Consider the following 11141-nt stretch of genomic DNA (forward strand, 5'->3'; position numbering starts at 1 on the left):
CGTCTTTATATAGTGCCTTTTCCCATTTCGTATGGGCTCAGGGCGCTTTGTGGTTGGAAAGCCCTCTGGGACTGAAGTGCAGGTATGGGAAAGTTCTAAGAGAAGATGCGTGTGTGCATTTGGCCAAGATTAGGACCTAGGGAGGGCCGGCTAGGCTCCAATAAGCAACTCAAGAGGCCAGGCATGTGGATGGGTGCTGAGGTGGAGGTCATGACTCGCTATCTACCCAGCTAGACTGAAATTTGTCATAGGTTGACGCTGTATTCTAATAGCAGAGTTGGTGCGATAAGACTGGTGTTTCAGTGCAAAGCAGCTGTGACCAGTTAGACCGAATTTGTTGTAGTCTTAGCTGTTCTTAAGTGCGTGGATGGATAGCCTTGCCTGCGGCAGATGTCCACCGGAGTGGTGTGTTTATACATAGCTTTAGCTCAGATGGAGCTGATCTTTGATGCTGCTGTGTCATCTGATCTTCTGTGGGGAACAAAAAGCCAGCAGGAGTTTCTTGAGGGCCCAACCCGCAGGTTAACATGCATACTGAAATGTTCCAATACTGAGGGACTTTAAGGCTTTAAAGGCCATTACCAACACATTTCTGAAGAACTAGGTCTTTTCTTTGTAAATTGTTAGTACAAGCATGTTTGTAGAATTCTTAACCTTTTTAAGCGGCATTTCTAACTCTTCTCCGACGGATGCAAGTGCATTTAAAAGTTCAGTGCCTGCACTTCTAGAACTGGTTGGCCTTTTAAAAGGATGCTACTAGTGTTTACTTTTAGGCCTGTCACTCTATACAGGGACAATGCAAGCATTTACTGTATGGTTAGTGGCACTTTAAAGGGCATGGACCAGCACTTAACTATTGCGACTAGGAGCCATTTTAAAGCCCATAATTAACTAACACATTTCTCTAGAACATTGATAATACTTCTTTAGGATTGGGAGACTTTTCAAAAAGGGGGAACCAGCACTTCCAAAACTCTGGGTATACTGATGCATGGCTAAGGGGTGGAATTAGCGTTGGAAGTGCAGGTGGAAGAATGTGCTGTTCTGATCACTCAATGTCTTTTCCTCCTCAGGCGTGAATCTGACGTTACGCTGGAGCTTCTGCAATGGCACCTCGTGGGTGAAGCAGACTGCCCAGATATGGGCTAGTGCCAGTGGCTACTCCTCGATGACTTCACTGGACCGTGCCATTGACGACGAGCAGTATATCTACATTATCTATGAGAAGGGCCGTGTCGACATTACCGAATCCATATCCTTGGCGAAGGTCAACATCTACGGGCTGCTTTGACCTTACAAAGGGGTTAGTGGCCTCTTGGACATATTCCCTGAAGAGTATGTGCTCTTGCCATCAATAAGCAATAAAGCAACACGGTCTATGGCGTTGGTCAATAGGAAAGAGTCTACGTGCATGGTCCACAGTCAAAGTATGTGGGCTGCTGGTGACCTTCCAAGGCGGTGAGCAGAGGGAAGCAGCCTCTCAGGATTCCCAGCCAATGCACTGTACACTCCAGAGACTGGACTCATTACCTCTTTGTTAAAAAAATAAATAATAAAAAGCACACACAATCAATGATACAAATTTTTAAATAAATTAACTAAATGGAGAAAACCTATATATTGTTATTGTGAGTTGAGGGCTGCTTGATGCCGACCAAATCGAGTTTGGTTTGGATTTTTAGTCGAGAGCAGCTATCTGTTTGTAATCGGATTGGATGGTTGACAAGGTGAAATGATTAGCGTGATGCATGCAGAACCCTATGTACACCCAGCATGCACACGTTTGAATCCGTGTCCAGAAACGACATTCGTCCTTTTATCTCGTAAACGTAAGGCTATTGAGATGAGTGCCAGGTCTATCTAATCTTTCTATGCCAAGCACCCATAGATGAAGTAGGCATGAAGCCACTGGCCCCAGGGATTGCCAATCTAATTATGGGACCTAGCGAAAGCCCCCCACTTCTGCAGGGATATGGGGGAAGGAGGAACCCCTAATCGACAAGGCTCCTGAGAATGCACCCACAGAGAACCACCGCTTTTGCTGGCCTCCACGTTGCAGAGGCTGCCGTGCCAAGTGTTGCACTAGTCTGAGGTTCATTGCATTGGTTCCTAGACCACTATGCTGAGAAAAAGGAGACCTACTCCTTGTCTATAAATGATCAAGTGTGCTGTCTGCAGCTGCGAGCGCCCTTAGTAAAGGAAACGTGAGGCATGGGCTTACTCTCTTGCTGTAGGTGTATTTCCTAATTTTTCAGATTGATTTATATTTCGCCATCAGCTTTTGACACTGTCCAATGGAGCCGCATATAAATGTGGCATATCGCTTTTCACTCAAGTCTGTTGCCCAAGAATATGAACAGGAACGTCTTTGGCACGACGTTCAAAGTGGACTATGGAAGAAAGAAGTCCTGTTTAGATGGTATCCTACACGCCGTGCATTGGCTTGGATACCCATAGAGTAGATGAGTCTGTCTGATTTGTCTGCAATAAATAACCTGGCCTGGAATTGTGATCTCCTAATAGATGCCATTGCATTAATGTACATGGGTACATGATGCAAAGCTTGGCGCTAGACTAATCAGGCATGTGTTTATTTGTGTCAGCGAAAAAAGAAATAGGCACTTGCAGCAAGTTTGTTCAATTAAATAAAACGATCCACAGCCGGTCAGTGTAGTAAGTGGAAGTTTACTTGCTAGTGTTCCTGAGTCAACAAGTGTGTAATGCCTTAATAATTCAGCCATCATTGAGGCAATGTATACACCAAAGAAAAGGCACAAAAATTAAATCTGGTTAGTCCACTTAAAGTAGATTAATTAAAAGAAATAATCGTCTAGGGTGTGATGAGAAGGTATAAAACGTTTCCCCAAGATACAATTTTTAAACCAAGTGACAGTGACCAATGAGAAAGTCAAGAGATATTTCATGGGGTACAGGAAAATGAGTTTAAAATGAGTCCAACAGTAGTATAAAATGATACCTTTCATCAGCAATTATGCTTGACCGGGGAATGCCTTGTTAACCCAAAGGTCCCGCCCTAGCGGAATGCCTATTCCGGAAATGAGGTAGTGGTGGTTAACCAGAACTTAGGTACTAGCAGTTGTTACCCTGGATGTGACATCATAGGTGCTACCTGCGAGGCCCCCCACAAAGCCTGTAGTCCTGAGGGGCCCCCGTTGTGGTCCCCCAGTAGTCCAAACATGTTGGGTGACCTATTCCGGAAGTGCCCTAGTGTGCTTCACCTTCACTTGCCTCTTTTAGGTTCTGGGTTCTGGGTATGTGGCTTGACCATTCTGACCCGGATGTTCCCCCCCCTACCCACACCCACCCCCTGAAAGACCCGGAGGTGTCAGTCACTCTGGAGATGACTGAAGGGCCAGCTTTAGGGGTGTGGCGTGAAGGGTGTATTCAGAGGGTGTTTCGGAGGGAGGTACAAGCCGCTCCTGAAGCCCTGGGAAAACCTGCTTGCGCAGTACCCGGAATCATGAAGCACTACAGTTACTACTCTAGAATAATCCAGGGATTGAGGATTTGAACACCATTCGAAAGTACTACAACCCTGAAAGTCTACCAGTAACAACTACAGCTGCTGATGGGGAGCCTGATTACACCACTGCTATGTTTAACTCACTGATTGCAACCAATTTGTTGGGACTGTTTCCCTGGGTGAGATCCAAAATAACATTTGTTCCAGTTAATTCTTTTTGGACGTCAGCTGTGGTTTTGTAATATTATCTAGGTTGCCATAGATAGTAGTTAATAAGACTTTCAAATGTTTACATTTCCACTTACGACATTCCAATATCAATTATAATTTTTTGAGTGCCATTCCAAGTTGTCTTTGAAAGAAAAGACCTTCACGTTCTCATTTAGATAATATCCATTTTATTAATGCATTGGTATACTGTTGTGGCCATTTTCATTACTCTACACGTGTTTCACGCCTGTTTAGGTCACAAGTGATCATCAGGAGAGCTTTCTCATTCAAGTTCCGTTGATTCAAGTTCAGTTAGAAAAGGAAATTAATATTTCAATCTATATCATTCATTGATAAAGTATCTTTTCTGTCTTCTAGTTATTTTTGCGATGCAGGCAGTTTTCCCTGGCTCCTTGTTTCGGCACCTTGCTGCTATGGGCAAGCTGTGTGAACGCTTTGATGTGATGACTTTTGATGGTATGTCAAAGGCTATTTCCTCTATCAAGGCTTCTGATGAATGGATGGTGTAGATGCAGTTATAACAGATGTCGACTACACAGATGTTAGACTACATAGATAGGGATGAGTCTATGAAGACTCTTAAAGAGCCCCTGCATGAGGACCTGGGTGTTTTAGATGAGCTGTTTCCAGAGGCAGCCATGACTCCTGAACTATAACCATCTTCCGATGAAGACAAGCTATTTATGGACGTGACTAGCGCCTGTGAGATGGAAGCTGCTGATTCTTAAATGTGCAATATGGTGTGTAATAAAGTGTCTGTGAAAAAAACCTGTTACATGTTCAAAAGTTAAAACTTCTTTCTTGTTTGAATTGCAGAAAATGCCAGATAAACTTGACGGCGCTGAGAGTCAGAGCTTTTCATTCAATACCGTCAACCTTTACTGTGTGCGCTTTTAAAAAATTATCAAAAGTACACCAACTCAAGGTCGTAATAAGTGTAAGAAATCTGACTGTTTAAAATGCTTTGAAAGTTCTGATGAAGTAGATGAAGATGAAACTATGACCCTTTTGGAGTCTTTAACTGTTCAGGCTTTTGCGGCTTGTGTAGTGAAAATATGCTTGAAGCGTGACTATTACTGTTGGTGCTATGGGCATAAATGTGAAGACCCGCAGCAGGATGCTCATGATTGTGTAATCCTGCATTATCATGCTAGCGCAATATGTCGGATATGTTTTATGTTGAATTCATATAAAGTTTTTCAGATGTTTAAAGGTGTTTATAAAGCCATGAGGATGCGTCTACATGCTAGTGTGGAGGGGCTTCTATCAAAAACATTCCTAGAAATCTACACATGTTGCAAATCCGGAGAAGAAAATGGGACCTTTACAGCTGGCCGGTCCTGTTGTTTTTAGTAACCGAGAAGAGCGTTTAATGCAAAAAGACTTTTCTAACCTATACAGTTTTGGGAAGACCCATAAGGAGAGTCCAGTACGCCGGAAACTTTTTAAAGAGAAAAATACAATAAGCCTGCTCCTTTGTGTGTACATTTGTTTCTAGGGTAGAGCTTCTGAAGGACAAGCCATGCATGTGGAGCATGACCTGAAGCCTGGACGTATGTGTGGAAAAACTGTTATCCACTATGCTGAAAGAGAGAATATCTGAAAACTCACCAGATACCTTGAAATACCTACACTATGACGCAAGAGGATTTGTACAAGTGCGATGTGTATAGGTAACATCTGTACCAGTATCGGATTGCCTGTTGTGGATGATTATGGGCATGTATTCCAATATGAGGTGGGATCTTTATACCTGTGCCCTAGAGCTGTGTTGCAGCAGATCGTGGATGAACGATATGCAGCCTACTGCCGCATTAAAGGTTATGTTTTACAGGGCCCAGAACTATCTGAACTTTTAAATGCTAGGAGTGTCTGGTGCATGCAGAGTTATAGACGTATCCGGTAGGGAGTGTATAGTGTGATTTTTTAAAAAAAATGTTTATAATGCTGCAACAAACAAAAAAATCACAGCTGGTAACCCTGCATCAAACCCTACCTGCATAATATCCCTTAAAAAAATTAAATGTCTTCCACCAGCCTGGTCTCTGGTTATTTTTTTGTAGTGCTTCAATGGATAATAACAAGCGTTCAAGAATGCATAAAAGCTATTATGATGAAAGCGGCATTGGGAGTTGTGGGGGTGTTGATGCTCTTTATCGAAAATTACGTGATAAACACCCTGTCACACGAGGAGCATTTAAGGCCTGGCTATCTGGTCCGGAGACATATACCCTTCATATAAATGCTAGAAAACGCTTTAAAAGAAGAATGACCATGGTATCTAACCGAGACCAACAGTGGTAGGCTGTTTTAGTGGATAGTAGTCCTTTTGAAAACCAGAACAATGGTGCAGGATACATCTTGATGGTGATGGATGTTTTATCAAAATACGCTTTTGCTGAGGTCTTGGGGGGGTATAAGACTGGTTCAAGAGTGACAGCTGCTTTCAAGCTTATCTTAAGCAAGGGGTGATTACCTGTAAAATTACAAACTGATGCCGGTAAGGAGTTTTTAAATGGACCCCTCCAAAACCTTCTAAAGCACCACGCGTGCATCATTTTGTTACACACAATGAGGTTAAAGCCGCTGTTGAATGTTTTAATAGAACCTTGAAATCTAAACTTTCGAGATATTTCACAGCTTTAATACACAATGCTATGTGGACATATTACAGTCTTTTATCGATGTGTATAATGCCAGCTATCACCGGTCTATTAAAATGACTCCAAATTCTGTAACGTCTGAAAACTCATTGGCAGCGTGGAGAAACCCGTATGCTGAAAGGTTATCAGAGAAGATCAAGAAAACGCCCTTACTTGAAGGGGACCATGTCAGAGTATCCAAGTGTCTTTACAAAAGGTTACCATCAATCCTTTACCTATGAAATTTGTATAGTGACAAAAGCCTCTGTGAAAGTGGGGGTACATATATACCGGTTGACTGATTATGCTGGGGACGTTGTAAGCAGTAATTGCTATACCGAGAGTTACAAAAGGTGGCTGACAATCCCCAATGTTTTTATAGGGTTGAGAAAATTATTCTGAGTAAAGGTAAATGGGGTCTAAGAAGCAACACCTGGTAAAATGGATGGCCTGAGAAATTTAACAGTTGGGTCAACGCTGCATCCCTAGAGGACCTAAAAAGCAGAGGAGCTCCCTGAGAAGATGGAAAACATCGGATTTTATATCACCTTGCCCAGTAACGCCTTTTAGATACGTTCCCCAACAACAAAATATCCAATTGTTCTGTGAAGATGGCGCAGCCCGTTGATTTACAAGGCGTTTGAGATGGGCTGATGGAGAGTCAATATCCCCATACCTGGGACACCGTAGATAAAAGTAAGGCGAAGTTTACCATCAAGCGTGAAGGAACTATTGAACTGTTGCATGCAGGTTTTGCGCACAGCTTTTACCCCAGCATAAAAGTGTTGGTAGATGCTATCAACAGGTTGCACACAAAGATCGAGAGCTATTCTGATATACAGCTGTTTCTGGATAATACTCAGAGGAAAGTATTTCTAAGATTGCCTGATCTTCCAACACAGTTTATATGTACCGGGAAACTCTCTAGGTTGTTGGGAACATGAGAAAAGTAATGAAGCTTTGGGCTGAACATGCGTTGCTATTAATGGTGGATTTTACTGCCTCGTGTTTTACAGTGATCTAGTAGAACATCAAAGGGTTGATGACTCGTATGCCCCCTGATGAGAACCGCCCAAGTCAGAGGTGAACATAACGGTATTGTTAATATACAGTACATTAAACCGGATAATATCCCCATTTTGAAGACGGCAGAAAGACATCTAGAACATGGTAATCGTGAATTACGGGGAGCTGCACGTTTATAGGGATTAATATTGCATGCAAGCTGGGATGGTGATAAACCCTACTTCTAAGGAGCACCTGTTATGTATGGTGAGGGTCTAGGAAGTATTAAGTCTTCTTCGGAGGGGCCTGCCCTCCCTGCGCAAAGAGTTTGTATTGGCCAAGCTGCATATGAAAACCTCTGCTACAAATATTGCTAAGGATGTGGTGTCTCCTGTAACAGCATCCATCGCAGATCATTTCAACCAACCAACACAAGAGGGTTCTGGCTTGGTTTACGTGAGTAAAATCCCAGTAAAAAAGAAAGGGCTTCGAACAGACCGTGGCCTCTGAAGCCGCATAAAAAACAAAGTTCAACGAGAGCCGCACAGAAGAGAAAATGCACATCGAAGAACAGGCGGAACAAGAGAAATAAAAACAGACCCACATCAATATTTTCTAAAAGATGCCCTTTATCCACTGTGCCTTGGGGGGAATGTGTGAAATCGGAAGTAGACCTGTTTGTGGTACCCCCAATGCAGACTAGCATTGAAAACCGTTTTGTCATGGAAGTTGCGCTCCTTTAGCGTCCATAGAGCTTTACATATCAGGCTCAACGGAAACATACCTGGATTTGAATGACTACCTATTCTGTAAAATAAGAAAAGCCGACTGGACCGATATTACAGCCGCAGCGAAGGTCACCACTGTTGCCTATCCCGTTGCCACCCTTTTCAACGAGGTGGACATACTCTAGGCGAGCGTCTGATTATGCAGAGTGACACGTACACCTATAGAGCGTACATAGAAAGCATTCTGAACTACAGCATTGATGCTTTGGACACTCTCCTCACTGCAGGGATTTCTTATAAGGACACAGCAGGGCATATGGAGGATTATGCTCTAGATGGAGCCAACACAGGCTTTATAAAGAGAGAAACATATGCGACGGGTAGCAGAAATGTTAATTTACCAGGGGACGGTTTACACACAGATCTATTTTTACAGGAGAAACGTATGTTGAATGATGTTGATCTGAAAATTAAACTCTCTCGAAATAAAGATTCCTTCTGCCGTAACAGCGATGATACAGAATTCTGTAAACTGGTAATGGTATCAGCGAGTTTATTTATTTAAAGGGTCAATTTGTCACCTATGGTCAGACTCGCTCATGCTCTACAAATATCTAACTTAAAATACCCTGTGGAGAGGACATCCTTGAAAATCTTCAGTGTACCAGCGGGCAGTCGTGTCGCCAGTCAGGATAACTTATTCTTGGGACAACTACCTAAAATGATCATTATTGGTTTTGTGGATAACGCTGCTTTTTCAGGGGAGGATTATATGCCAGTAATCCTTGTAATTTTAAACATTACAACATTAACTACGCTGCTCTTGTTAAGGACTGGGTCGTCAGACCGACCCAAGCCTACAGTCCCAGTTTTCAACATAAAAATACAATTAGGGAGTATCTGAGTCTAGTCTCCATCAGTGGCAAGCACAGGCATGATAAAGGTTTTGTGATACCTCGTGACGACTACGACGGGGGTTACACCCTGTTGGCTTTGACCCGATAATGCATCATCCGGCCATTATAATCTGATTAGGAATGGTAATTTACGCATTGAGGTACGGTTTGCCGAAGATTTACCAAACACTGTGAATCTTATTATTATGGCTCTATTTGACTCTGTCATAGAACTCAACAATCGGCGTCCGGTGTTGTATGATATGTAATGGATACCTACCAGATCATAATGCGTTTCCTATTTAAAGACAAACGTGCCATGAAAACATTCCAGGGCGTGTATTCGTATGATAACATTCCGAGGGGTATACCTGGTGAGCGGCCCGTCAGCCTAGTGTTGAACACCAACCCTCAGGATCAAGAAGGCACTGTAATGAATCAACACTAACCTGTCTCGTGCAGCAACCAACGAGGCAAATGGAGAGTCCCCTGACGCCCCTAACACCTCCCTCCTCCCTAAGAGGGAAACGAAGGGCTGTGCAAGGGATCCCAGGGAAACCCTCCTGGGGGGGAAAAAACCCTGCTGGAACGGATGTGGAGCTGGATCGGTCGCGTTGTCCGCTGGCTGCAGCTCCTCAAGATTCAGGAATCTCTGGTTCTGGTCACGGAATCCTGTCGAAGTCCGGATTCTGGATAAGTAAACAAGAGATGAGTGAAGGAACTAGGTACGAAAGGAATCAATGTAAATGGTTGTTGGTGTACCTAACGTGTCTGGAAGGGGAGGCTACCGGAGCTTCCTGTAGACTTGTGGGCAGCGGAACGGGATGACTGGACAGAAAGGCAAGGCAAGGCTGTAGGAAAGAGCAGGCAGGAAAGGTAAGTATAGGAATAAGTTATTGAGTATCAAACACCCTAGTTGCGAACTCATGTAGCGTCTGTAGAGAGTAGCGACACACTGAGCTTGGGCTCTGCTGTGCCATATCCAGAATCCACGGGAGAGTGAGATGACGTCAGAGGACGTCTGCCATGCGAACGTGAAAACACTGCACCGTAACCCAGAGAATGAGGAGCCATCTTGGAAGAAGGGGAAATGGAAAGTGCTCGCAATCTCCAGCGTTGCCACAGTGAACGGCAGTGCCAGTGAGCCGTGACAGTATGCCTCCTTCCGAGGGTAACACCCCCCGGCTTGCCCGGGTGACACCTATGAAAACAGTGAACAATTAAGGGGGCGTGGACAGCTGAAGCTGGTTCCCACGTACGGTCGGCCACAGAGTAACCCTTCCAATGGATCAAATACTGCAGTCGACCGCGTTGATAACGGGAATCACAAATGCCCGAGACTTCGAACTCAGCACCATCCGTAGTAGCTACTGGAGGCGGGCAGGCCTTTGTAGATCGACCAAAACAATCCGATACATGAAGCTTGAGTTGTGAAACGTGAAAAACTGGGTAGATCCTGGACCAAGAAGGTGGAAGCTGTAACTCAAAAGCCAAAGAACCTTTCGCTCCCAATACCGTGAAAGGTCCAAAATATTTTTGAGACAATTTAGAGGGAATCAGATGTCTGGGCATAAACTTTGCTGAAGCCAGACCAAATCCCCCGGAACAATCACTGGAGAAGGTGAACGATGCAAGTCAGCATAACGTTTAGAATGCTCTTGAGCTTCCAATAATGTGGTTCTGGCCAAAAGATGTCCCTGTTGAATGTTGCCCGTTAGGGCGTCCGCATCTGGAAAGGCCAAAGATCTGAGAAAAGAGGACGAATAGCAGGAAGGATCGTACCCATAGGTACAATGAAAGGGACTAGTTTTGATGGAAGCATGAGGAGCGTTATTGTAGGCAAACTCTGCCAAAGTTACCAAATCCTTCCAATTGTCCTGTGCTGCTGATACGAAACAGCGCAGATACGTTTCCAGAGTTTGATTTAAGCGTTCAGTCTGTCTATTAGTTTGAGGATGGTATCCCAAACTCAAGGCTCTTTTAATGCCTAAAGCAGAGCAGACTTTTTGCCAATATTGGGAAATATATTGGGAACCCCGATCTGACACTATGCTGTCAGGAAGACCATGCCGGGAAAAGATGGAGTCTATGAAATGTCTCGCCATCTGTGGAGCTGTCGGTACTGAGGGTAGAGCCTGGAAATGAGCCAATTTGG

At 43.9% G+C, this 11141-nt stretch overlaps 1 protein-coding gene across 4 annotated transcripts in view; it reads left to right on the forward strand.

Moving 5' to 3' along the window:
* LOC138521851 (sialidase-1-like) overlaps window positions 1-5751 on the forward strand; it is a 62126-nt gene extending 56375 nt beyond the window's left edge. Inside the window, exons 6-8 of one of the 4 annotated variants that reach the window (XR_011283144.1) lie at window positions 1074-1303; window positions 4073-4171; window positions 4532-5751. Coding sequence is in view for 3 of the 4 variants with exons in the window: in XM_069634995.1 (XP_069491096.1) it covers window positions 1074-1291 (218 nt within the window). In the remaining variant the exon portion in view is untranslated. Of the gene's footprint in view, window positions 1-1073; window positions 3701-4072; window positions 4172-4531 lie in introns of those variants that run through there. The other 3 variants (XM_069634995.1, XM_069634994.1, XM_069634996.1) reach the window with 3 other exon arrangements.
* The last annotated feature ends 5390 nt before the right edge of the window (window positions 5752-11141 follow it).

Source organism: Ambystoma mexicanum, chromosome 13 (assembly GCF_040938575.1).
Source record: "Ambystoma mexicanum isolate Mex_15411 chromosome 13, UKY_AmexF1_1, whole genome shotgun sequence".
Lineage (NCBI taxonomy): Eukaryota > Metazoa > Chordata > Amphibia > Caudata > Ambystomatidae > Ambystoma > Ambystoma mexicanum.